The sequence below is a fragment of the Sphaerodactylus townsendi genome, linkage group LG15, assembly GCF_021028975.2.
Source record: "Sphaerodactylus townsendi isolate TG3544 linkage group LG15, MPM_Stown_v2.3, whole genome shotgun sequence".
Classification (NCBI taxonomy): Eukaryota; Metazoa; Chordata; class Lepidosauria; order Squamata; family Sphaerodactylidae; genus Sphaerodactylus; species Sphaerodactylus townsendi.
In genome coordinates, this window is record NC_059439.1 from 31,567,233 (window position 1) to 31,595,071 (window position 27,839).

General features: G+C 47.6%; 2 protein-coding genes across 7 annotated transcripts in view; one reads left to right on the forward strand and one right to left on the reverse strand.

The window, feature by feature from the left end:
- On the forward strand, positions 1 to 13,797 carry RUSF1 (RUS family member 1). Of its 6 annotated transcripts, none has more exons than XM_048517485.1 (15): positions 1 to 165; positions 1,949 to 2,151; positions 3,168 to 3,245; positions 5,244 to 5,358; positions 7,069 to 7,114; positions 7,240 to 7,272; positions 7,843 to 7,948; positions 8,544 to 8,645; positions 8,762 to 8,832; positions 8,972 to 9,156; positions 9,291 to 9,348; positions 10,878 to 10,948; positions 11,236 to 11,394; positions 12,183 to 12,260; positions 13,488 to 13,797. In XM_048517485.1, the coding sequence occupies exons 2-15, from the start codon at positions 2,008 to 2,010 to the stop codon at positions 13,580 to 13,582; spliced, it is 1,341 nt and encodes a 446-aa protein (XP_048373442.1). In that variant the 5' UTR covers positions 1 to 165; positions 1,949 to 2,007; the 3' UTR covers positions 13,583 to 13,797. The 6 variants fall into 6 exon arrangements, with proteins under 6 accessions (XP_048373442.1, XP_048373440.1, XP_048373443.1 ...); XM_048517483.1 differs by having other exon boundaries at positions 1,989 to 2,151; XM_048517486.1 differs by having other exon boundaries at positions 1,994 to 2,151.
- SLC5A2 (solute carrier family 5 member 2) overlaps positions 13,778 to 27,839 on the reverse strand; it is a 23,912-nt gene continuing 9,850 nt past the window's right edge. Inside the window, exons 8-15 of the mRNA XM_048517480.1 lie at positions 26,520 to 26,749; positions 24,084 to 24,219; positions 21,816 to 21,923; positions 20,014 to 20,164; positions 18,112 to 18,280; positions 16,558 to 16,773; positions 15,245 to 15,416; positions 13,778 to 14,149 (exon numbers count right to left, since the gene is read on the reverse strand). Of these exons, the coding sequence (XP_048373437.1) occupies positions 14,028 to 14,149; positions 15,245 to 15,416; positions 16,558 to 16,773; positions 18,112 to 18,280; positions 20,014 to 20,164; positions 21,816 to 21,923; positions 24,084 to 24,219; positions 26,520 to 26,749 (1,304 nt within the window). The 3' untranslated portion in view covers positions 13,778 to 14,027. The remainder of the gene's footprint in view (positions 14,150 to 15,244; positions 15,417 to 16,557; positions 16,774 to 18,111; positions 18,281 to 20,013; positions 20,165 to 21,815; positions 21,924 to 24,083; positions 24,220 to 26,519; positions 26,750 to 27,839) is intronic.

The window sequence follows — 27,839 nt, forward strand, 5'->3', positions numbered from 1 at the left end:
CCACACCAGAAAGAAACAATTGAGATCTGCCACTTGGCAAAGTGTGTAACTGGAAAGCACAGGAGGAGTTGGCAGAACCGGTGGTGGTTTCCTGGGACGAGAGGGGTCAGGGTGTTAATCTTGCACGCCTGAAATAGAGCGGAAGCCCCTCGCAAAGGTATTCAGGTAGCAGCTTGTGGACTGCAGTTAGCAATTGCCCACTGAAAAATCCACCTTTTTGCATGCAGGAGGGTGCCCTGTTACTGTAGCTGAATTATGTACAGGAGCAGGTATTTGCTTGGGCTTTAAGAAAGGGAATGTTGAGGGTTGGTGTGCCCTCTTTCTGTTTCCTGCTTGCAGAATCTGTCCAGGATCTGATTTTTGCATGAGCAGATCAAATCTGAAATGGTGAATTGCTGATCCATCGGTGAGAGAGCAGGTTTTGCACAGAACTTCTGCAAGAAACGTGCACAATTTGTTGTCTGGGGTGTATTTAATGCTGAATATTTACGAATGCTTTTATGGAGGGAGTTTCTGCAACCTGTGTGTGATCCATGCAAGTTCATATTGTGTGAGTGTCATTTGCATGGGGTTATTCTGTTGGAGTCGTGCACGGAGTAGTCCTGTGTAGTGGTTAGAGTGGCAGATTGGGAAACAGGAGACCCAAGTTCAAACTTTCCCTTTCCTTGATCTTGGGCCAGTCACTGTGCCCAGCCTAACCTACCTCACAAGGTGGTTGCTGCGAGGATGAAATTGAGGGCAAGAGAACAGTGCTGTAAGCTGTTTTAGTCCCCTGTTGGGAGAAAAGCGGGTATAAATGTCTTCTGAAACTAGACCAAAGGAAGTGGTTTTTGCTTCCGACAGTTTCTTCCAAAGAAGGCGTGACGAGGAAGGGTTCTGTCAGTGATTTCCACGGTCCATTTTGTCATGCTTTCACATAATGCCCGCCAGAAAGCAACAGCCGAGATCAGCCACCTGGCAGAGTGCATGGAAACTGCTGGAGGACAAGATTAACAATCTTCTGGGGTGCATGGTAGACTTGTGTGGAACGACAGCTAGCCTCAAAGAGACCAGGAACCCCGTGTGATCAGGTGACGTGCTGTCCTGGCACATGCCCCTGTGTGTAGGGTGCGATTTCTGTACATGCAGAACATCCAGTTGGTTCAGTTAGGCCAGTGATAGCAAACCTTTTCAAGACTGAGTGCCCGAATTGCAACTCAAAACCCACTTATTTATCGCAAAGTGCCAACACGACAGTTTAACTTGAATACTGAGGTTTTAGTTTTTAAAAAACGGTTGGCTCCAAGGCATGCGTTACTCAGAAGTAAGCTTGGTGGTAGTCAGTGGCTTTGCTTTGAAGCGACCGTGCAACTCTTCCAACGGGTGAATCACGACCCTACGAGGGTTTACTCAGAAGCAAGCCCCATTGCCAGCAACCGAGCTTACCCCCAGGTAAAGGATTGAGCTTTAGTTCTTCGCATGAAAATCAGTGGGGTTTAACAGCGCTTTACAGGGTTACCTACACTGCCTCACCAAAACTAGGTCTTAGGTTTAATGCTAATAATCAAGCCCAGTAGCCCAGGCCAGCCTATATGTGTGTGCGGGGGGGGGGGGGGGCACTCTGTTTGTGTGTGCCCACAGAGAGGGCTCTGAGTGCCACCTCTGGCACCCATGCCATAGGTTCGCCACCACTGAGTTAGGCCTTGCAGCCACCCTGTGTGAACTGAGAATGCTTCTGACCCTAACAGACTCCCCCAGAATCTTGTGCCACACATAAAAGAGTTCTGTGGAAGACAACAGGATGAACGAGTGACCAGAAAGAATTTGCTGCCACAGCAATGTTTCACCTCACGGTGAATAGCAACATTTCACGGTTAATGTGGAAAAAGTCATTTTGCGTACGCACGTTGTGTGTGGTAGTTCTCGTGCAAGAAAGACCACTATTAGCCTGGTCTGTGTTTTTCTATAGTGAAGATATCCATGGATTAATGAAGCGAATCTTTTAAAAGTTCAGGCGCTCGTTCAGCCATGACGGAATTTGGGCCACTTTGTACAGAGAGTTACGGCTCCCGCAGAGCTCGGTGTTACCACCCCTTGCCTGATGGGCACTTGAGATGCCTCCCAGACAGACCTGAAGCTCAGACATACCGGTCAATACGGGAGGTTTTCATGGTGAGTAAACAGGGCTCTTTCAAAAAAAGCGCCTGAAGTTTATTGTCAGTTATTAACATGGATCAACTTTATCAATTTGTATGCCCCTAATTTCTGCCCTGCTATACATTTTGAAAAGCCTATATTGATCAATTGGTATTGTTTGTTTGTTTATTATTTAAAATTGTATGCTGCTGTCCCACAAGGGCTCAGAGCAGCTCACAACAAGACCAAAACATCATAATTACATAAATACATACAACACATCCAAAATCATACTAAAATGCACATTAACTGAGCAACTAACAACTAACAGGTGACCAGTAAACTATACCTCCTGCTCCTAACCGTTCGAAGAGCTTGGACTGACATACAAACAGGTGGCCGGCCTTTTTTTTTAATTAAAAAAAATTGTACTCCATTCTCTTTTTCTTCCTTCTTTTTTCCCCCCTTCCTTAAATTCTCTGACTGCCTGTTCTGATTTTATACCACCTTTCATACATTTTTTTTTCTTTGTTGGTCAGGCATACGATCCATTTCTGCTGTTTTGTTACTTCTATTTTTAACAAGACCGATTGCAATCTTAATAATCAACAACGGTTGGAAAAAGCCGGAGTGACTACCGACCTTTAGTCATCCTGTAGAACTGAGTGGGAACTGTTGGTAACAAGGGTGTGTTACCCGTAGAGCAAGGGTGTCAAACTCACGGCCCTCCAGATGTTGTGGACTACAGTTCCCATCATCCCCTGCCAGCTGGGGGAACTACAGTTCCCATCATCCCCTGCCAGATGTTATGGACTACAGTTCCCTGCCAGCTGGGGGACTACAGTTCCCATCATCCCTGCCAGCTGGGGGACTACAGTTCCCATCATCCCTGCCAGCTGGGGGACTACAGTTCCAGCTGGCAGGGGATGATGGGAACTGTAGTCCATAACATCTGGAGGGGCGCGAGTTTGACACCTAGGCCATAGAGAGATGCTAGTGCTTGTGAATGCCAAATAACACTGACCTTATTCCTCTCTCTTCTTCTTTCACAGTCAGTGTTTCTACCTCAGGGTTATCCTGAAAGCGTAAGCGGGGATTACCTGGCCTACCAGATCTGGGACACGGTACAGGTGAGGTCCAGTCTAGCATGTGGGATTCCTTTTTAATGGCTGAGAGTTATCTCTCTCCTCTGCTTGTCAGGGGGGTGAGAAATGGAGGCTATACTCTTTTTCCATGGAGGATTAAAATACAGTTCTATATTCATCTGCCACATGCTGGACCTTCTTTGTCATAGGGCGATTCCAAGCGCATCTAGTAAAATAGGTTCGACCCAGTTCCCTGAGAAGGGTACTGACCTAGGTCGAAGCCATTGTTGTTCCCCACTGCAACCAGCTTGATCCCAGCTCGGAGGACGGAATCATCCTGTGCCTCTTCGCCGCTCCGTTCCGATTGGCTGCTGTTCTACGGCCATGTTCCTTCTATCCCCACACACGTTATTAAAAAAACTGCCACAGGAATGGAGGGACGAAGGTGGCGCTCTTTGATTGGCCAGCTGTCACGCGATGCCCCGAAACACTCCAGCTGTGATTATTGAATGGGGGACTCCTGGCACCAGAGATTCCGCACTTTACTAGAATTGAGCTGAGTTCGAGCGTGGTTCCCTGAAAAAGTAGTAGTTCCCAACTGGAGTCGGAAATTTGACCGTTACATGGGGCGAAGCTGGTACAAAACCCCGTCGATCCCAGTGGTTGTGCAGAGCACTTAGGTTGAACGCAGCTCGAACTTAGGTCGATAACACAAGTGCGGAATCGACCATAATAGAATCCTCCACTTGGGTCCTAGTGGCTACCTAGCCCTGCTTCATGCCCCCCCCCTTCACCTTTTGCCATCCCTTGCTCCCTTTTATGAGTCTGGGCGTGGGGCGTCAGCCGGCTCTGCTGCTGCAATATGAAGTTGGCTGTCGGCAAATTTGGGTGTCTGCGACAGCCTGTGCGCTCCCTCACGTCCTCCTGCTCCCCCTGCCAACCAAGCCTCACTGCTGCATCCTGCCTCATCAGTGAGGCGACCTGCAGGTGCCTCTCCTCGGTGGGTTCCTGCTCTCCCTGCCCGCTGAGCCATGTGTAAATATGCACAGGACATTGGTTTTGACGAAGGCAGCGCTTAAAAATGAGTTATAATTCTCATATTCATTTGGGACTACTTTCCACTGCGGAAGCATACTGTTTCCTCTGTCACTGCACCACAACTGACCACACTTTAATCTTTCAGTGGACAAGAATATAGAACCTCTTTAGGGGTTATGGAGAGAGAATGTCTCTGCAATGAGTGGGGCTGTGAGATTTGGGCAGGATCAGGTATTGGAAGGTGCGACCGCACTTGGAGTACTGTGTTCAGTTCTGTTCTGGTTGCCACATCTCAAAAAGGATATCGAAGAGATAGAAAAAGTGCAGAGAAGGGCAACGAGGATGATTGAAGGATTGGAGCACCTTCCTTATGAGGAGAGGCTGCAGCGTTTGGGACTCTTTAGTTTGGAGAGGAGACATCTGAGGGGGGATATGATCGAAGTCTATAAAATTATGCATGGGGTAGAAAATGTTGACAGAGAGAAATTGTTCTCTTTCTCACAATACCAGAACCAGGGGGCATTCATTGAAAATGCTGGGGGGAAGAATTAGGACTAATAAAAGGAAACACTTCTTCACGCAACGCGTGATCGGTGTTTGGAATATGCTGCCACAGGAGGTGGTGATGGCCACTAACCTGGATAGCTTTAAAAAGGGCTTGGGCAGATTTATGGAGGAGAAGTCGATCTATGGCTACCAATCTTGATCCTCCTTGATCGGAGATTGCAAATGCCTTAGCAGACCAGGTGCTCGGGAGCAGCAGCAGCAGAAGGCCATTGCTTTCACATCCTGCAGGTGAGCTCCCAAAGGCACCTGGTGGGCCACTGCGAGTAGCAGAGTGCTGGACTAGATGGACTCTGGTCTGATCCAGCAGGCTAGTTCTTAAGGTCAAAGTAAGCCATGAGTGTTGGTGAACTGGGGCAAAATCTCTCTCTCCTCAGCTGGATTTTTGAGCATCACCTCTCCTCAGTCTTCCCTAATCCTTCCCCTCTGTATTCTCCTCAGGCCTTTGCCAGCAGCATCACAGGGACCCTGGCCACGCAGGCTGTGCTGAAAGGGGTGGGAGTCGGGGATGAGTCCTCAACCGTTGCCGCCGCCACAGTCACTTGGATACTGAAAGGTGGGCTCCACCTTCGGTTCACCTGTGCCTGAGCATCCTTTCTAGATCTTTCTCCCTGACTTGCTTGCCGGAAATGCCTGGTATAACCTTTGGGTCCCGAAGAATTAGCTCTTTTAGGCACCATAAAATTTCACGGCTTCAGAGTTCCTCTTCTTTTACTGCTGCACTCTAGCCTTAACCCACTCCTCAGCCTGAATAACATGGCACAAAGAGGCATTCTGGATTTCTATCCCTCCCAGGCACAAGTGGGCCAAATTTGATGTGGGATGCGGAGGAGGGTGGTTAAGATTTGCCCCGCCGATAAAGAGCCAGCGTGGTGTAGTGGTTAAGAGCAGGTGCACTCTCATCTGGAGGAACTGGGTTTGATTCCCTGCTCTGCCACTTGAGCTGTGGAGGCTTATCTGGTGAACTAGATTAGCTTGTGCACTCCAACACGTGCCAGCTGGGTGACGTTGGGCTAGTCACAGCTCTTCGGAGCTCTCTCAGCCCCACCCACCTCACAGGGTGTTTGTTGTCAGGGGGGAAGGGAGATTGTCAGCCCCTTTGAGTCTCCTTCAGGAGAGAAAGGGGGGTATAAACCCAAACTTTTCTCTTCTCTTAAGCATTTGGCATGCCAGGGTAGCTAGGAACTTCAGAACTTGTCTTTGTAATGTGTGATTTGGCCTCTCTCACAATTTCTCTCTAACCTTAAACCCCCAACAGAGGTCCTTTCTGCTTTTGTACTCTCACCTGAGAACCCCAGATGTTCATCCTTTGACCTATCCTCTTTGCTGTGTCCTTACATCTGCTGACTCAAACCTTTCATTTCGCATAAGACCCTCGGCACTGGTCTGTTTCCATACTAGTTTAGATCCAGAATCACTCTCCCAAGATGACCCAATTCTATGTCACCTTTTGTATTTTAATTCTTGGTTTTTAATTTTTTTTAATTGTATCATTTGACTATTCCATTTTATATTAATACTTTTCTTCATTCGTTTTCAAACAATACATTTTTCCCCTCCCCCCTGTATTTTCTTCATAGTTTTTTCAAACAAACAGCAGTAAGTTCATTCTTTGTAATCTCTTCTCCCATATCTCCTCATTGACTCCAGCTTCTTTCATCCAGTCCGCATATATTGTCCATATCTCCAAAATTTCACTGTTTATCTTGCCACAGTTTATTTTTTGTTATTATATCGAAAATGTCCAGTGTCACTTGTTCCCAGATATATTCCAACCATTTCTCTATTGTCCATTTTTTTCTTTACTTTCCAGCCTAAAGCTATTGTTGCATGTGCTGCTTTGATCATTATTTTATACACATAGCTATATTTTTTATCTACCCTTCTATCCTCCATTGCACCCATGAACAGTATTTTAATTCTTCAGCGTTCCCTGCTTCACGCTCAGCTTTGCCCCCACACAAACTCACATCTTGACACTTGCGTGATTCGGAGTATGCCCTGAAAACTCTACGCAACTACGGCTCATTGCCCCAGGGCAAGGTCTCTGCCCCCTATACTTTTCTCGTAGAACGCCGTGTGGTGGACGCCATGGTTCTACTGCTCTGTTTCATCCTCATTACAACCCTGAAAGATAGGGCAAGCTACAAGAGCTCTGTATCAAGGACCGCACAGTATTCCATGGCAGGGTGGGAATTTGAACCCAGGTCTTCCAGCTGCTCCACCAGAATCTCTCACTGCTAAGGCCCCATCCCTTCCGTTGCAGATGGAACAGGAATGCTGGGGCGAATTCTTTTTGCCTGGAGCAAGGGGTGAGTCTGGCTTCCCTCCCCACTCACATTTGCACAGTTGGGAGCGGGGAAACATGGGTGGGCGTTAAAACTTTGACTCGATTCTTCAAGGTGAGGACAGATTTCTTCTTTGCATCTTTTCCCAGGAACAAACTGGACTGTGATGCCAAGCAATGGAGGTAACATTTTTGATCCCGAATGAAAGATTTCACTGGGTGCAAAGTTTTCTCTGTTTCTCACAATACTAGAACCAGGGGGCATACATTGAAAATGCTGGGGGGAAGAATTAGGACTAATAAAAGGAAACACTTGTTCACACAACGTGTGATTGGTGTTTGGAATATGCTGCCACAGGAGGTGGTGATGGCCACTAACCTGGATAGCTTTAAAAAGGGCTTGGACTGATTTATGAAGTCGATTTATGGCTACCAATCTTGATCCTCTTTGATCTGAGATTGCAAATGCCTTAACAGACCAGGTGCTCGGGAGCAACATCCGCAGAAGGCCATTGCTTTCACATCCTGCATGTGAGCTCCCAAAGGCACCTGGTGGGCCACTGTGAGTAGCAGAGTGCTGGACTAGATGGACTCTGGTCTGATCCAGCTGGCTAGTTCTTATGTTCTTAGTACATTATCAGCAATCCATGCTGCAAAACAGCGGTTGAACGTACAGGTGCGCTTAGAAGGGGCCTGTTTTGCCCTTTGACCCCAGCTAATTGACCTTTGTCCTCTGACCCTCTCTACACTTAGGCTCTTTGCAGACGTACTCAATGATGTCGCCATCTTAATGGAGATCCTGGCACCGGCCTTCCCAGCATTCTTCACTCTCATTGTTTGCACCAGTGGTTTTTTCAAGGTATTAGAAAGGTGTCCAATGGAGAGGCATGGGGATTGGTTGGGTGATGGGCAGAAGGGAGGGAGCCTGAGGGTGGGCTGGCATAATTCCTTGTGTGCATTACTAAGAAAGAAGCAGTGATAGGACACCTGGAAAGACGCCTGGTGACAGGAGCAATCCCAAATCCTGGGAGGTGAAAATGAAGGGACTGGCGTGATGTCTTTAGAGCCAGCGTGGTGTTGTGGTTAAGAGCAGGTGCACTCTAATCTGGAGAACCGGGTTTGATTCCCCGCTCTGCCACTTGAGCTGTGGAGGCTTATCTGGTGAACCGGATTAGCTTGTGCACTCCAGCACATGCCAGCTGGGTGACCTTGGGCTAGTCACAGTTCTTTGGAGCTCTCTCAACCCCACCCACCTCACAGAGTGTTTGTTGTGGGGGTGGGGGGAAGGGAATTGTCAGCCCCTTTGAGCATCCTTACAGGAGAGAAAGGGGGAATATAAATCCAAACTCTTCTCTTCTTCTTAGTTCTAGTTACCCAGCAGTAACTCTCTGTACATGGTCTCCAAGGCCTCCTCTGTTGATTCCTCTTCCTCTCCTCCCCTCTTTCCACTCCAGTGCATTGTGGGAGTTGCCGGAGGGGCCACTCGGGCAGCCCTTACCATGCACCAGGCCCGGCGGGACAACATGGCGGATGTGTCCGCCAAGGATGGAAGCCAGGTGAGAGCTTGGTGGAAGCAAAGTTGCTCATGAATTGGCCGCTCTTGGGCATGGGTGCGAGACTCTCAGAGCCTGAGACCTGCTCTCTCCTGACCTGCTTTTCCTCATTTTTCCAGGAGACGCTGGTGAATTTAGCCGGCCTTCTCTGCAGTCTGTTCCTCATCCCTCTTGTGGCTGACAACCTCCCGTGAGTGAACGGGTGCCGCTTCTCTCTGTGTGGCTCACTAGGGGATTATGGGAGGCCAAGATTTGAGAGGATGAAGAGGCTGAGGCTCGGTGATTGAAGCCAGACCTTTTCCTAACTCCTATGCCTCCTTCCCTTCCAGCCTTACTTACACCCTGTATGGTCTCTTCACCATCTTGCACCTCTATTCCAACTATCGGGCCGTGAGGGCTGTCTGCATGGAGACCCTCAACCAGGCCCGGCTGCGCCTGGTTTTGCGCCATTTCTTGCGATGGGGGAAGGTGCCAAGCCCCGCGCTCGTCAACCCTGAGGAGCCCCTGTTGCTAGGTAACCAAGGGTTTGCTTCCATAGGCAAGCCTGTGAGAAATGCAGGGCCTCATGAGCGCTGCCCCCAAGAATCTTGCTTTCTTATCTCTCAATTGCTATGGAAATGCAGTTTCTCTCTGTCTCTATCTTCATAGGCAATCATCGACAACTGAGGCTGATCTTGGGAGCTCCCCTTCACACAGTGGTCTCCAGGTCAGTAACATCTGTTAAGTTATCCCCTCATCCTCCAGCATAAGAAGTTTGTTTTTTTAAATAACTTTTGTAAGTTGGGTGCACCTCACTTGATTTTTTCCTTAATTTTTCATTGGAAACTGCTTGAGACAATGCCACTAAAAAAGGAGCATTAGAAACTTTAAAAGCAAATAAATGATATACTATCTCTGCCCAAAGCAACTTGAGAGCCAGCGGGGTGTAGTGGTTAAGAGCAGGTGGATTCTAATCTGGAAGTTTGATTCTCCACTCCTCCACTTGAGCGGCAGAGGCTTATCTGGTGAAGCTGCTGTGTTTCCACACTCCTACATTCCTGCTGGGTGATCTTGGGCTCTGGACTCTCTCAGCCCCACCTGCCTCACAAGGTGTTTGTTGTGGGGAGAGGAAGGGAAAGGAGCTTGTAAGCCACCTTGAGTCTTCTTACAGGAGAGAAAGGTGGGGTATAAATCCAAACTCTTCTTTTCTTCTTCTCTTGAATTGCCTGGTGTAGCCTGACCTTGTTTGGAGCTTTGGAGTGGCTCTGGGCTGGCCATGGTTAGTACCTGAATTGGAGACCATCAAGGAAGCCCAAGACCACAACAGAGAGGCAGGCTAATGACAGACCACCTCTGTTCATCTGTAACATCTTGTGGATGGGGTTGCCCTGTGTTGGTGGTGACGTCTTCTTCTATCAAGTGGCATCTTCTAGAGTCAGTCTTTGCTCACACAAAACTACCAGGGAAATATTCTTTCTGGAACATCTGGAGAATTTCCAGAGTATAATCTTTCCTCATTCATTCATTCATTCATTCATTCATTCATTCATTCATTCATTCATTCATTCATTCATTCATTCATTCATTCATTCATTCATTCATTCATTCATTCATTCATTCATTCATTCTGTCAGTCTTTTCCCTCTCCTTCCGCTACAGCAGTGATGGCGAACCTTTTCGAGACTGAGTGCCCAAATTGCAACCCAAAACTCACTTATTTATCGCAAAGTGCCCACATGGCAATTTAACCCGAATACCTGAGGTTTTAGTTTAGAAAAAATGGTTGGCTCTGAGGCGTGCGTTACTCGGAAGTAAGCTTCGTGGTAGTCGGTGGCTCTGCTGTGAAGCAACTGTGCAACTCTTCCAATGGGTGAATCATGACCCTAGGAGGGTTTACTCAGAAGCAAGCCCCATTGCTAGCAACTGAGCTTACTCCCAGGTAAAGGATCACACTTTAGTTCTTTGCATGAAAATTACTGGGGTTTAACAGCTTAACAGGGTTACCTACACTGCTTCCCCAAAATTAGGTCTTAGGTTTAATGCTAATAATCGCGCCCAGCGGCCCAGGCCAGCCTAGATGTGGGGGGGCAATTCCCCCCCACATGAGGAACTCTGTTTGCGCGTGCCCACCGAGAGGGCTCTGAGTGCCACCTCTGGCACCCGTGCCATAGGTTCGCCACCACTGCCCTACAGTTTCCCAATTGTGAAGCACCTCCTTAACTTCTGGAATTAATGTTTCTTTTCAATCCCTACCAGCACAGCTGACTTCCAGAAAGCTCTTGAGGGAAACTCTTCAAACTACTTACTCTTCTTCAACCAAGCAGCAGGTGAGTATGCGGGAGAGTCATATAGAAGTGGAAACTTCGGGGCTGAAACGCTCGTAAGAGACACTGCTGGGCAGTCAAAAGTATATGCTGTTTGTTTTTGGTAGTATACAAGTATTTGCAAGCCTCTTTGAGTTTCCACTGGGGAGAAAAGTGGAATGAAAGTGCTTAAATAAATGACAAGAAAAGAGAAAGAGAGGTACCGGCAGGGATTCCTGTGGCCGATGGGGCTCTGCACGTGAGAAGCCTCAGCATTCTCTAATCCCTTTGTCCCTTCTCACTTTCCGTAGGGACAGTCTCTGTGATGCTGCACCAACAGGCAGGCAGCGTGGATGTCATTAAAGCCTGCAGCCATGCTCTTGTCTTGGAGGCTCTGCTGTACCAGGATGTAGCAGGGTCCTCGGTGGAAAGAGAGTCTCTCCTGGATCTGCAGCGAAGGCTACGGGAAGGTGATGAACCAGGAAGTGTATCTGGAGCCAGGGGTGGGAGGGGGAAAACAGTCCATCTTGGGAAGCATGGGTAGCTCAGCACCCACACTTTGCAGGGTTCGGCCTCTTGGGCTCTCTGGTTAAAGGATCTTTGACAGTGGGGCTGGGAAGGGTGCCTGGCTGGGACAAAAAGGCCGGTTACCATAAATGGCGCTGAATGAGATCAATCTAACTTTGCACAGGGCAACTCCTTGGTGGTGGAAAGGGTCATCAAGCTAAAAACAACTTAGCCCAGGGGTGGCCAACCTATGGCACTCCAGATGTTCATGGATGACAATTCCCATCAACCCCTGCCAGCATAATTGGCCATGCTGACAGGGCTGATGGGAATTATCGTCCATGAACATCTGGAGCTTCATAGATTGGCCACCCATGACTTAGGGCAACTCCTCATGGGGTTTTCAAGGCAAGAGACAAACAGAGGCCATTCGCCATCGCCTGCCTCTGCTTAGAGAAGTTGGATTTCCATCCGAGATTGAACTACACAGGGCCGTCCAGTTCAGGTTAAGGCTCCAAACAACCTCATTGCATTGCTTGGCGGGAGGTTTTTCTCAGTTCTATTGGAATGCATCTCATTTGTCTGTTTGCTTCATTCGCATCAACAGCCTTTTGCATCCAGTATATCCCTTCTATTCAGTGTATTCCTTCTGATTATGCGAGCAGACGATGTATAATTTTTGCTTCTCGCAGCCAGGCTGCAAGGTGAGCTGCTCTCACTACCTTTCCTCCCTGGTTTTTTGATCACGCAGAGCCTTCTAGAAAGGACTGGACCACAGTTGCCGAACTGCATCAACTATGGGACAGCATATTCCCCATATTCTTGATAGGTATGTTATCAAAGTATAGACAGCGACCTTTAACAACTACACATCTGAATTTTCTATCAGGAAAACTTGAATGCCACTATCTGAACAATTTATGGACATGAAAGAAATTTGCAACTTGCTACTTGTTTGGCATGATTTAATCTGTGGGAAGAAGAAGTAGTAGTAGTGTTTGGATTTATACGCCACCTTCCTCTCCTGTAAGGGAGACTCACGGTGGCTCACAAGCTCCTTTCCCTTCCTCTCCCCACAACAGACACCTTGTGAGGCAGGTGGGGCTGAGAGAGTCCTGAGAGAACTGTGACTAGCTCAAGGTCACCCAGCAGGAATGTAGGAGTGTGGAAACACATCTGGTTCACCAGATAAGCCTCCGCCACTCAGGTGGAGGGGTGGGGAATCAAACCCGGTTCTCCAGATTAGAATCCACCTGCTCTTAATTACTACACCACTCTGGCAATGAATTTATAAAGAAGGTAAAGCCCCCCTGCCCCCCACCACTCAATAAATGTTTAAATATTGTTGTCAGACTCCTTCAGTCTGGTAACACTGTAGCAGGCAGGCACTGCTGCAGTTTTTCAAACTAATGGTCATTATAAATGTGTCTAAAATAAAAGCTGAGATTTTTCTGCACTTGCATAGATGAAGAAGAAGAGTTTGGATTTATATCCCCCCTTTCTCTCCTGTAGGAGACTCAAAGGGACTTACAATCTCCTTGCCCTTCCCCCCTCACAACAAACACTCTGTGAGGTGGGTGGGGCTGAGAGAGCTCCGAGAAGCTGTGACTAGCCCAGGGGTAGGGAACCTGCGGCTCTCCAGATGTTCAGGAACTACAATTCCCATCAGCCTCTATCAGCATGGCCAATTGACCATGCTGGTAGGGGCTGATGGGAATTGTAGTTCCTGAACATCTGGAGAGCCGCAGGTTCCCTACCCCTGGACTAGCCCAAGGTCACCCAGCTGGCATGTGTGGGAGTGCACAGACTAATCTGAATTCCCCAGATAAGCCTCCACAGCTCAGGCGGCAGAGCTGGGAATCAAACCCGGTTCCTCCAGATTAGATACACGAGCTCTTAACCTCCTACGCCACTGCTGCTCCTAGATAATACATAGTTCCCAGCTTTATGTTCAGTTCTTCCAAATTGTCCTGCATCAATGAAAATATGAGATTACAGGGGCAACCTTGCACACAATTCCAACTCCTGCCTTTCTTTTTTGGACTTGCCTTTCCAGGGCTGATGTCAGCAGGGTGGGTTACTGACCGGAACCTTCTGGGCCCTGAGGAGTGGCGTGTGGATTGGACCATGAACGGGAAGAAGAATCTTTGACTTCGGGAGACTATTAGCGTTGATACCAAGAATGTTTGTGTGCTGAAACCATGAAAGGAATCAGTCCCTGTAGCCTTCTTGATGCCAGTAACTGTAATGCCAGAATGCAGGAGAGGAGGAGGGGGCAGTATTTCACCTGTCCCTCTGCAAATACTTATTTTTTTTTTTGCTTTTGATGGGACCACTGAAATAAAGCTTTGTACAGATGTTTAAAATGATGGCCTGTTAGTATTTGCAAAATGGGGAATCGAATGGAAATGCTCCCCCCTCGTCCCTCAGAGACAAACCCGGAGGGATGGGGGCAGAGGTCAAAGGTCACAGAGGGCGCTCAGGCGTAGTAACCCCACAAAAACATGGAGAGGGCCATCATGACCACAGCGTTGAGGTTGACGACAGTTTTCCAGGTTGGATGCTCTGTGATGTCTGCCAGGCGCGCGATCTCCTCTCAAGCTTCTCTCCTCCTGGCTTGGCCTCCGCCGCTCTTTGGCCTCCTGATCCCCCCAGCTCCGCAGAACCAGTTGACGATTGGACGCAGAGCTCGCATGGCGGAGGGTGCTGCTTTGGAAACTGTAAAATGAGGGCGAGAGACAAGGACTGGAAGTCAGGGCCGATCACATGACGTCGAAGGCCAATACAGATTGGAAAACTCAGCGCCCCTATTTGTGGTAAAACCAGCTGCCCCAAACCCATATTTCAAGGTAGGGCCAAGTGAAGCAGAGAATCTGACTGGCTCTCATTTCAGCCTTGAAGCAGATTACAAAAATGTGAACCATTCAGTCAGAAAGGAAATTACAAAGTATGAGAGAAACATTTGAATCTAACAGCAAAGAAGAAGAAGAAGAAGAGTTTGGATTTATATCCCCCCCTTTCTCTCCTGTAAGGAGACTCAAAGGGGCTGACAATCTCCTCTCTCTTCCTCCTCAACAACACCCTGTGAGGTGGGTGGGGCTGAGAGATCTCCGAAGAGCTGTGACTAGCTCAAGGTCACCCAGCTGGCATGTGTTGGGGTGTACAAGCTAACCTGGTTCAACCAGATAAGCCTCCACAGCTCAAGTGGCAGAGCGGGGAATCAAACCCAGTTTCTCCAGATTAGAGTGCACCTGCTCTTAACCACTACACCATGCTGGAAGAGATAATGCAGTGTATCTTGGTGGACATAAAGATACATGAAAGACTATTCAGTCAATCAGAGAGCAGGGTACAAAACTTGATAAAACAATAATCTATTCTAGTGCCAAGTGCGTCCTAATTTGTGGATACCTAAATCTGCAGATTGTGGCCACACTGACAGCAAGGAAATTGTCGTAAAAACTGTGTGTCTGTATGTGGGGGGGAGATAGCAGAAATATCCGAAATCTAAAAAGGTTAGGTTTAATACCCCCAAGTAGAGAATAGTTAACTGCACAAGGATGTCAACATATGGCGGGACCGTTGCACTCTGCTTAAAGATGGATTACCATATCTCTCATCAAGTTTCCCGCCAGCATGGCCAATTGGCCATGCTGGCAGGGGCTGATGGGAATTGTAGTCCATAACATCTGGAGTGCCAAAGGTTCGCCACCATGGTCATATAGGGAGAAAGACATTGAGATAACTTTGGAATCAGCAGGGCGGAATCCGCCTGTGTCCCTTCTTGTCTCTTCAATCCAGGTACTTTCTCACCTTCCACCTCCAGCATGTGCTCCAGTTTCCCGTTCTTGGATGCTCCCAACTCGGCCTGTTCTTGGCGCCTCTGCCGAGCGCCCTCTCTCTTCTTCGCCTCCTCTTCTTCCTCGGTGTCCAGATCTATCCGCTCCTCTTTACTGTGTCGGAGGCTGAATACTAGGCGATGCAGCTGTGGCGCAAAATAATTGGTTTAGGGGTCTCCTTGCCAGACCATAGGCAGGGAAGAGTGCATTGGAGTCCCAACTACCCACATTGCTGGAACCCCCAGCGCTGCCACCCCTGGACCAGCAGATTGGAGCCTGGGAAACCCCTCCCCCCAATCAAGGTCTAATTATCGCCCAGTTTTCTTTGAAGAAGAAGAAGAGTTTGGATTTGTACCCCACCTTTCACTTCTGTAAGGAGACTCAAGGTGGCTTACAAGATCCTTTTCCCTTCCTCTCCCCACAACAGACACCTTGTGAGGCAGGTGGGACTGAGAGAGTCCTGAAAGAGCTGTGACTAGCCCAAGGTCACACAGCAGGGATGTAGGAGTGCGGAAACACATCCGGTTCACCAGAAAAGCCTCCGCCACTCAGGTGGAGGAGTGGGGAACCAAACCCGGTTCTCCATATTAGAATCCACCTGCTCTTAACCACGACACCATAAGAACATAAGAACTAGCCTGCTGGATCAGACCAGAGTCCATCTAGTCCATCCACTCTGCTACTTGCAGTGGCCCACCAAGTGCCTTTGGGAGCTCGCATGCAGGATGTGAAAGCAATGGCCTTCTGCTGCTGCTGCTCCCGATCACCCGGTCTGCTAAGGCCTTTGCAATCTCAGATCAAGGAGGATCAAGATTGGTAGCCATAGATCGACTTCTCCTCCATAAATCTGTCCAAGCCCTTTTTAAAGCTATCCAGGTTAGTGGCCATCACCACCTCCTGTGGCAGCATATTCCAAACACCTAACACGCGTTGTGTGAAGAAGTGTTTCCTAATTCTTCCCCCCAGCATTTTCAGTGAATGCCCCCTGGTTCTAGTATTACAAGATCCTTTCCCTTCCTCTCCCAACAACAGACACCTTGTGAGGTAGGTGGGACTGAGAGAGTCCTGAGAGAGCTGTGACTAGCCCAAGGCCACCCAGCAGGGATCTAGGAGTGTGGAAACACATCTGGTTCACCAGAAAAGCCTCCGCCACTCAGGTGGAGGAGTGGGGAATCAAACCCGGTTCTCCAGATTAGAATCCACCTGCTCTTAACCACTACACCGTGCTGGGTGCCGTGTTGTCAGTTCCCTCCGGTTACGCTCCCTTGCGTCCGCCTCCTTTCTTACGTGTTTATCTGGGATAGGTGAGGTGCAGAGCGAGATGCCGACCACGAGGGCAGCCGTGGCAAAGAACAGGATGACGGCAAAATAGAGGTAGTGGACGCTGCAGATCAGGCGAGGGCAGGCGCTGGGGAAGAGGCAGCTCCCTGTGCCGTAAACAAATTCCGGGATCATCCGGGCCATGCCCATGGCTAGTCCCCCCACCATGCCCCAGAATGCACCCTGCCGAAAGAGAGAACCATAGAGTTGGAAGAGACCCCAAGGGCCATCGAGTCCAACTCCCTGCAATGCAGAGAAGAGGAGTTAAACCTTGGGAGAACGGCAGAGTAGTAAGGATCTTGATACCATGCATCTTTTTCACCCCAGATGTGTAGACCCCTCCCCCCAGTGCTTTTCAGTGTCCACTCCCATAGTTTATAACCAGAGGTGGGATCCAGCAGGTTCTCACAGGTTCCTGAGAGTAGGTTACTAATCATTTGTGTGTGCCGAGAGGGGGTTACTAATTGGTGATTTTGCCCCGTGATTTTTGCCTTAGTTACGCCCCTCCTCTCAGCAGCAGCGCACAGAACTTGAAGCAGTCTAGCAGGAGGTGCACCAGCGTGTGTGGCAGCCTGCGCCTGCGTGCACTCGTTTCCCGCCCAAGGACCGGCGCAGCGGCTGCGTCCTTGCCACAGCCCCGCCCAGGAATGCCCGGCCCCCAGAATGCCGGGCCACGCCCCTGTCGTGCCCCGCCCAGCCCCATTGGCGCTATGCCACAGTTTGAATCCCACCACCATGGGAACCTGTTACTAAAATTTTTGGATCCCACCACTGTTTATAACCAAGACTCCAGCAGATCCTGAAAGGAGGATTTGTAAAAGGTAGTATTTTATTGAGTCTTTTCAGCTTGGCCTAACAGGCCCCCTTTCCTCAACTTCTTCAGGTTTTCGATCCCTCAATGTTGGGTTTTTTACTGTCTTGCCGCCACCTGCATAAGGGTTGTGGTTCGGAATTAGAGTGTTCACCTTCCACGCAGCTGGTCCGAGATTCACTCCACAACTTCTTCATTAAAAAGGTTGATGCAGCAGGTTTTGTGACTGAAGAAGTGTTTGTATTTATACCCTGTGAGGAGACTCAAGGTGGCTTACAAAATCCTTTCCCTTCCTCTTCCCACAGCACACACTTTGTGAGGTAGGTGGGGCTGAGAGAGTTCAGAGAGAACTGTGACTAGCCCAAGGTCACCCAGCTGGCCTGTGGAGTGCACAAGCTAATCTGGTTCACCTGATAAGCCTCTCCCACTCAGGCGGAGTGGGGAATCAAACCCGGTTCTCCAGATTAGAATCCACCTGCTCTTAACCACTACACCACGCCGGCGCTCATCAATGACCTCAGTAGAAGATTCTGGAGAGTCTACCCATGACAGTAAACAACAGCTCAATAGACTTGGAATATGGCTCCTTCATGTGTCAATAGCATGCTGTTTTTCTCTTAATTCCCCCTATGAGGAATATCTTGGTTCTTGTCCACCGACTGTCTTTCTCGTGCAGCGAGATTTCTGCACGGTTTCACGAAATCACTCACCTGCTCGTTCACCCTTTTGACAAAGACCCCGAGGAGAAAGACGGCCGCGATGGGTGGGGCCAAGTAGCTGCTGATGGCCTGGATGTAGTCGAAAAGTTGCCCGCCCTGGGCAGCTTGTACCACCGGGATCCACGCAATGCTGACCCCCACGAGTAGCAGGATCCACACCCTGCGGAGAGCCAGAGCAAGGTAAGGTCACAGGTCTGGCAAGCGGAGAAGCAGAGGGACATTATCTGGAGCTGAGGGGTGAAATTTTCCTCTTTGTGTATGTGCAGAGATTAAGTTACCAGAAAGAATATTCTGTACCTTTAAGGTTCAAATCCTGTGAAACACAGTCTCCTTAAATAATGTCTAACAAAATTAGAAGAAATATTACTACCTTCACAATTACATTTTTACTACAGCAATAATTTTTATGCCTTCACAAAGATATAACTCAAACAAAAAACTCTCTTTACATCAGTGGTTCTCAACCTTCCTAATGCAGTTCCTCATGTTGTGGTGACCCCCAACCCTAACATTTATCCATTTTACAGATGGAGAACACTGATGCAGAGAGTCTTAGGCGACCCCTGTGAAAGGGTCGTTCGACCCTCAAGGGGGTCGCAACCCACAGGTTGAGAACCACTGCTTTACATGGATGTACGATAAGTAAGTAAGATAAGTATACAATACACAAGGGGCTAGCTAACCTTCTATGGCCCCATCTGTAAAAACATAAGCATACAATATCTTAATGAGAAATCACATTATCTGTTATATAATAATAATTGACTATTGGACAGGCATCACTGTACTCGCAAACATTAAGACCTTGTAATAAATTCTTAATAAAGAGCAGGTGGACTCTAATCCAGAAAAATGGGTTTGTTTCCCAACTCCTCCACATGAAGCATGCTAGGTGACTGTGAGCTGATCACAGTTCTCTCGGAACTATTTCACCCTCTCCTACCTTCCAAAGTGCCTGTTGTGGGGAGGGGAAGGGAAGGTGAGTATAAGCCTCTTTGAGACTCCGCACAGTTGAGAAAAGCGGGGTGTAAACCCAAACTCCTCCTCCTCCTTCTCCTCCTCCTCCTCCTCCTTCTCCTTCTTCTCCTTCTCCTTCTCCTTCTCCTCCTCCTCCTCCTCCTTCTCCTCCTCCTCCACCTGTGTTCCCAGCTGCCCAGGGTCACAAGGGAAGGTCAGGTGGGTGTTACACAGTGATGATACTCTTGGTGGCCAGGATAGCTCTCTCAGCTGCGTGCACTGGCCAGTGCCGTTGGGGAAAAGGTGTGCAGGTAACTCAGCAAAGAAGAAGAAGAGTTTGGATTTATATCCCCCCTTTCTCTCCTGCAGGAGACTCAAAAGGGCTTACAATCTCCTTGCCCTTCCCCCCTCACAACAAACACCCTGTGAGGTTGGTGGAGCTGAGGGAGCTCCGAAGAACTGTGACTAGCCCAAGATCACCCAGCTGGCGTGTGTGGGAGTGCACAGGCTAATCTGAATTCCCCAGATAAACCTCCACAGCTCAAGCGGCAAAACAGGGAATAAAACCCGGTTCCTCCAAATTAGAATGCACCTGCACTTAACTACTATGCCACTGCTGATGGAAGGGCTTGCAAGGGGGAGAAGGAAGCATAGGCACATGAGGACACAGAGGTTAGCGACTGGAAAAGGAGGCTGGAATGGGCTCTGATGGTGGGCAGATCAAGGTTCCTGGGCACTGTCTGTCTAACCCCCCCTCCCCAAAACCTGGAATCAGCTCTGGCAGCCATGTTACTCTGCTACAGTAAAGCCAACCAAGCATCCGTGGCGCTTCAGAGACCTACACATTTTAACGTGAGTGGCCATAACACTCTCTGTTGCTTCTCCTGAAGAAAACGCTTCTCGGTCGGCGTGAGGGGGCAGCCAGTGCTTTCTTACCTGCCCACTATCAACAGCTCCTTGTCCCTGGCTTGTGGCCTCAGGCGGTTGTAGATGTCCATGGTGAACAAGGTGCCGCTGCTGTTGAAGATGGAAGCGAGTGAACTCATCAGAGCGGCCAGCATCACGGCCAACATGAGTCCCCGGAGACCTGAAAGGGGGTCACACAGTAAGAAAGTGAAGTGGAATGTTGTCGTGCATCTCGGAGCTCAGGTGGGGTTGCCAACTCTGGGTTGGAAAATATCTGGAGATGTTGGGGGTGGAGTCTGGGAAGGGCAGTTTTGGGGAAGGGGAGGGGTTTCAGCAGAGTCCACCCTCCAAAGCAGCCATATTATCCAGGGAAACTAATCCAGCGTGGTGTAGTGGTTAAGAGCAGGTGCACTCTAACCTGGAGAACTGGGTTTGATTCTCCGCTCTGGCACTTGAGCTGTGGAGGCTTATCTGGTGAACCAGATTAGCTTGTGCACTCCAACACCACCACCCCCTTACTCACTCACTTTTTACCACTCTATTTTTGTCTACATCTATGTTACCCTCCTAGGGAGGAGTCCGGCCGTTCCCCCCTTTTGGGGAGGCTTTTTAATAAATTGGGTTATGGGACGCCTGTTATTCTTGTATTGACCGCTGTTTTAATGGATTTTAATGGATTTTAGTAAATGTAATAATTGTTTATGTGGTCACTTATTGTGATCTCTTGTTATAAATTGTATATGCGTTGACTTTGTTGTGCACCGCCCAGAGCCCCTTGGGGATGGGGCGGTATACAAATCTAAACAATAAACAAACAAATAAACAAACAAACACACCAGCTGGGTGACCTTGGGTTAGCTACAGTTCTTTGGAGCTCTCTCAGCCCCACCCACCTCACAGGGTGTTTGTTGTGAGGGGGGAAGGGCAAGGAGATTGTCAGCCCCTTTGAGTCTCCTGCAGGAGAGAAAGGGGAGGATATAAATCCAAACTCTTCTTCTTCTTCTTCTTATACTGAATCGTACCATTGGTCAGTATTTGCTCAGACTGGTAATAACGCTCCAGGGTCTCGGGCAGAGGTTTTTCACGTCTTTTATTTGGGACTTACATGGGCGTTATCAGCTGCCTGGTTCTCTAAACTGGAAATGCTAGGGATTGAACCCGCGTCCTTCTGGGTGCCAAGCAAAAGCTCTGTTACTGAGCCATAGCCCCACTCCAGTCTATGCCCGCCAAACCTGCTGTTGCTGTCACCTAGTGTGTATAGGTGTGAGATTTTACCAAGCGTTGCCCCTTCCCTTTTGAACTAATAACTGCAGCGTAAAAATCTGGAAATAGACCAAGCAGAGAACTTTAAAGCTCATTGCTTCTTAGGAGGTTAAGAGCTCGTGTATCTAATCTGGAGGAACCGGGTTTGATTCCCAGCTCGGCCGCCTGAGCTGTGGAGGCTTATCTGGGGAATTCAGATTAGCCTGTGCACTCCCACACACGCCAGCTGGGCGACCTTGGGCTAGTCACAGCTTCTCGGAGCTCTCTCAGCCCCACCTACCTCACAGGGTGTTTGTTGTGAGGTGGGAAGGGCAAGGAGATTGTCAGCCCCTTTGAGTCTCCTTACAGGAGCAAAAGGGGGGATATAAATACAAACTCTTCTTCTTAGTGGTCTGGAGATCAGTTGTAATTTTGGGGAGTCCTCCAGGTGCCACCTGGAGGTTGACAACTTTATCCACGGGAATTCTAGAGCCACATTGAGTTATCAGTGGGAATCTGAAGACGCCGGAATGCCTCCTCTCAGTGCCAACTGGCAATGCACTGGTTATCACTTGAAAGTGCTCCCTTACCACTGGGCATGAGGGACACCACCAGTTTGGGGTAGGCAATGTTAGAACACCCAACCTCCGTGCCACAGATCCGTTGGCATTCTTCCGGGACGATGCAGGCAATTTCATCTGAAGAAGCAAATACAAGAAGGAAGGGCGTCTCAGAACTGTAATACGGTTTTAGCTACAAAGATCCCAGAGTTTGTTATGCGTACCACTTACTGCCCTTTCACTGCAGTAATGAGAAGCTGTTGATCATTCCTCAAGGTAGAATGCTCTGTCTTGGAAAAAATATGTTAGTAGATTGTGTATCCCTCCACCACAGAACTCAACATGCCAGACCTTCTTTGTTTTAGAATGCTCCACCTGGGTCCTAGTGCTGACCTAGCCCTGCTCCCCTTATTCAGGGGCGTAACGAGGCAAACTGTAGCCCTGGGCAAGACCTGAGTTGGATGCCCCCCCCATTGACAGCAACTTGGGGGGTGCCATCATGACCGTCTCCAGATGATACCCTGAAATTCTGGTGCTGATACGTCCAAAAATGCGCCCCCTGCAGGAACATCCCAGAAATTTGCCCAAGAATCTTTGTTCTGCATTGAGTTTTCTGGGGGTTGCAAGTTGGGGGGGGGGGCACATTTCTGAAGGCACAGTCTCAAAACTTTCATGGTCTCACCAGGAGACTGCCCTAATGATGCCCCCCAGGTTTGGTGCAGTTTGGTTCAAGCGGGCCAAAGTTATGGACCCTCAAAACTGTAGCCCCCATCTCCTATTAGCTCCCGTTGGAAACAATGGGGGATGGGGGCACCCCCTTTGGAAGTCTGTAACTTTTGACTCCCTGAACCAAACCTCACCAAACTTGGGGGGTAGCATAAGGATGGTCTCCTGATGATACACTGAAATTTTGGTGCCACTAGCCTAAAAACTGAATCCCCTGCAGGCCAAAAATGGAAAACCACTAAAAATACCCAAAAATGAACCCTGCATTTTGATGCCCCCCACATGGTGGTGCCCTGGGCAGATGCCCACCTTGCCCAATGGGCATTATGCCCCTGCCCTTATCTGTTTGAAAGTTGGATGATAGACGTTCAATGAACTGTAAGTGCTCTTGTATCAAAGTACCAGGTTCAATAATGCACAGAATAATGGTTTTGACAAAGGTATGTAAAAATGAATTATAATTCTCGTATTCATTTGGGACCCTGTTCAAATACCAAAACATTTTGTGCCTTCCCAATTGTGGTGTTCCACAAACAGGGGGATCAGAATTGTGAACCTTTTTAAAGCAAAGTTTGACTGTCCTGGGGAAGTTCTTCAATCTCACTTCTAGCGCAGGGATCTATAACAGTGACTCTGAAGTCAAATTAATTTACCTTATGCTATAAGATAACCTAGGCCCAAATATCACAGGCTCATACCGCACATGCAGAATAATGCACTTTCAAACTGCTTTCAGTGCTCTTTGAAGCTGTGCGGAATAGCAAAATCCACTTGCAAACAGTTGTGAAAGTGGTTTGAAAACGCATTATTTTGCATGTGCGGAAGGGGCCACAGAGTCCATTCCTTTCCCAGCATCTGAGCTTCCAAGATGGAATCATTGCTTGTTTAAGACAGAGACAATAATCTTTTCTCTTTAAAACTTGTTGTACCGCCCACCCCTGAAGGGCTCTGGGCAGTGTACAGGAGATAAAATCAATAAAAATAACGCACAATCAAATAATAAAAACTAAATTAATTAAATACAACATCAACAAACCAGAAGAACTTAACATCAGCTGGCAACCCGAAGAAACCTCCGATTCCCCTGGGAGGGGTCTGGCACAGTACAAACCAACCAGTATGATGGTATGTGGGGGGTAGCGGGGGAGGCAATCAGTAACAGCCCCCCCCCCCAAATCCAGGTGAAACAGCTCTGTTTTACAGGCCCTGTGGAACTGTCCAAGGTCCCAAAGGGCCCTGATGGCTGGAGGGAAGGCGTTCCACCAGGCAGGGACCAGGGCCATACAAACCCTGGTTTGGTTAGGTTAGAGCAGGGGTCTGCAACCTGCAGCTCTCCAGATGTTCATGGAGTACAAATCCCATCAGCCCCTGATGGGATTTGTAGTCCATGAACACCTGGAGAGCCACAGGTTGCAGACCCCTGAGTTAGAGGCTGGTCTCATCATTGAGGGGCCGGGGACAGCAAATTAGACCGAGTAGGGACATACGTGAGAGAATCTACATCTAAAAAGACCCTTTGCATCTAAAACAAGCCAGCTCGTGCCACATCCCCAAGTCTGCCCAGATATTTACCTGGATACAAGACCCGGCTGATCATACCAGGCATAACCATGAGGAACATGGGCAGCAATTTGAGATACCCACAAAGGATACAGCCAGCTTTGACATGGGTGAGGTTCTTCCCGGCCAGGCATCTCTGCACAATAACCTGTGTTCAGGTAGAAATGGGAACAAGTGTAGTGGTTCCATTTTGTTATTTTTTCGTAATATTCCCAAGCATCTTGAGCAGAGAGGTAGCGTTACTACCGTGTTTCCCCGAAAATAAGACAGTGTCTTATATTAATTTTTGCTCCCAAAGATGCGCTATGTCTTATTTTCAGGGGATGTCTTATTTTTCCTGTGTTCTGTTCGTCGGGCATGATTCCAAACAAAAACTTTGCTATGTCTTACTTTCGGGGGATGCCTTATATTTCGCACTTCAGCAAAACCTCTACTACGTCTTATTTTCCGGGGATGTCTTATATTAGGGGAAACAGGGTAGGAGGCAGCTAACTCAGATAGCACATGCACTTTGGGAAATGGGGGCCCAAATTCAAGAAGCTTGTTGGTAATGTTAGGAAGATAAAATGAGAGAATATTGCTACTACGTAAATCAATCTTCAAAACATGAATGTGATGAGAAATGGGGTTATTTTTTAATATGAATCCGAACTGATTATGTAAAAAACAAGATAACTCGAGGACTGAAAACCAATAATGACTAAGATAAAATCACTGGACTAGTAAAAATGCTTTGGAGGTGGAAAGCAAATGACAAAGATTCTTAGACCTTATGAAGTCTCGCTAGTAATCTGAAAAGGTTATATTGGGATCCATTATGTAATGTGTACTTAATATGATTGTGGGTAGATATCTTTTATGTTGTAATTTCAACTATTTTCCAATACTTCTCTTTCTTTTTTTCCGATTTGTTCAATATATTTTGAAATAATAATAATTAATTTTTAAAAAGAAGCTTTTTCATAATGATGCGTTTATCCACAGCCAAAATTCTTACACATCCACACGAGCAAATCTACTGCACGCAGGATTATGAACTAGGGCATAGGTGTCAAGCTCGTGGCTCTCCAGATGTTATGGACTACAGTTCCCATCATCCCCTGCCAGCATGATGTTGGCAGGGGATGATGGGAACTGTAGTCCATAACATCTGGAGGGCCACGAGTTTGACACCTGTGAACTGGGGTACTGGCTTCGACCTGATTCCACGCTCAGTTCTTGATCCGCAAGTCACTTACAATTTACAGCAACCTTATGAATTACCCCGAAAACATCCCGTCGTTAACGGCCTTGCTCCGGTCTTCCCAAATGAAGGCCATGGCTTTCTGTACTGAGTAAATCCATCTCATGCTGCCTCCACTTTTCCCAAGCATTATTGACTTTTTCAGCGAATGCCTTTTTCTCATGACGGGATCAAAGCATGACACCCTCAGTTTAACTATTCTACCTTCTAGCGAAAATTCGTATCTGCTGTTATTCTAGAGTGAAAGGGTCCTCTATTGGACTGTCAGTGGATTCACTTTGCCCTTTGTCCTATTCAGAAGCTTATAGGAAATTAAAAGGTCAACTGTTGGATAGAGAGTTCTCTACTCTAATCACCGCAGCCAAGAAATAAACGGTTCCCCTGGTATTTTTTCTCTCCCACTTGGCACACTACCTGTATTGCTTAATAAACCCTGTTCAAAGGAGAGCCATAATGCTCGCCTGGTTTAATGTTATGCCTTCTGCCTTGTTACATGGCAGAATTAATTAGCAAGAAAAGGCTAAAAAGATTGTGCCCATGTAACGATGGCTCAGTTGAATCTCTGGCCCACCAATTACTACACTGTCTCAGATTCAAGGAAATCAGATCCAAGTACCCTGTTTCCCCAAATATAAGACATCCCCTAAAAATAAGACATAGTAGAGGTTTTGCTAAAGTATGAAATATAAGGCATCCCCCGAAAGTAAGACATAGCAAAGTTTTTGTTTGGAAGCATGCCCGACGAACAGAACACAGAAAAATAAGACATCCCCTGAAAATAAGACATGGCCCAAAAATTTTGGGAGCAAAAATTAATATAAGACACTGAAATTCTTTATATTCGGGATGAACATGGTATGTGAATCTTACTTCCTTTACATTTTACCCCATCTCACTCATTTAATTAGGGATTACACCACTTGTTGGACAATCCTGATCCTTCTCTCTGTATGATAGTATGGCAGACTTCTCTCCCGGAAATTACTAAACGCCAGTAGATTTCCTTCTGACCTTAACATTTATTTCCTCTGTACATTGTATATGCTTTTAATCCTGGCTTTTTATTATTGTTGTACTGTTGTTCATGCCAATAAGAGGCTTCTGCACATGCTATGGTAAAACATGAGTGAAAGGGTCTGATCCTGTGAACATAGCTGCAGAGAGACTTTATTCCCCTTTCTGTACCGTTTGCCCTCATCCCGTACCTGATCGCTGCACCAATACCACAGAGAATTTATGGAAAGACCAAGAATAACTGCCGGCCAGGGCAGGTCACTGCTGATGGCGTCTCTTATCATGTGGAAAGAGTCTTCGCGGGGCATGTAGCAGGAAGCTGAGATGTTGTAGAGGTCCGGCGTGGGGGATAACATCTGGCTGGGGAGGGCATTCATGTATTTATCAAACAGCCCTTGGTAGCCACCCACTTCATTGAAGGCTGCGGAGCAATGGCAGAGTTAGGGATTGGCATTACCTGCCCCACTGAGACTTCAACCTTTGGGGAAATGCCTGCACTGACTGCTAGATCAAGAGTTTCAGAGTTCTGCAGGACAAGGGCGAAGCAATTGTTCCCCCCCCTCTTTTTAATATCAAATTTTAAAATCAATCACATGGCAGATTATTTTGAGTTTCATCAGGAGCCCAAGCATAGATGGATAATCACTAGGCTCGATGTAACTCCCTTCCCTGTTCTATGCTACAAGGAAGGTTCCTCAAAATCGACCTGCAAGAGCTGAAATGTCCCTCGATTGTATCACAGCGATTCAAACCATGCAAACATATATTGCCTTCGGACTGTCTCCAAATCACGAGGGATCTAGGACCAGACTCTTGCCCTCTGTCCTGTAATCTTTTAATGAATACTCTACCGTGGGGAACATTACGCTTCTACTAAGCAACAATTCTCACCGGAGATTTTTTTTAACTTTTGTAGCTAGGTTCCTTATAGAAACTTTGAAATGATTACCTGCGATGGTTCCCATGTATGGGATACTTGTTTGGACAATGTTGGCTGTTATATGGATTCTATGCCTAATAAAGGTTTATATACAAATGCCTACTTGCTAATTTCCCATTCCTGCTGCTAATTCCCAGCCCTTTCTAACTGCCCCTCATCCCATCCTGCTTTCTGCACACATTAAAGCACAAAGAAATCCCCCCCCCAAATTGCAGATTATTTTTTAAAAAGTTTTCCTAGTTAGAACACAAGAATCTTCATGCCACAAATAGCTGCAACGTTCGAGAAAAGTCGGTAAATATTACAGACGTAAACAAGGTCAGAGTGTGAAGGAAACCCCAGTAACACAAGCAAGTTCACACCCTAAGAAACTGAATGGTGCTATGTGTTTTGAAGTATCTCATATTTTTTAACATTTGAACAGGACCCACAGGGTAATAGTATAATAACATGAAAACATGTACTTGACTTGGAGATTATTTTCATATATATGTATTTTTCCTATTGCTTCATAGGAATAACAACATAAACAAAAATTTCTTTGTACCAAAGTTATACAAACCTAAGTTAT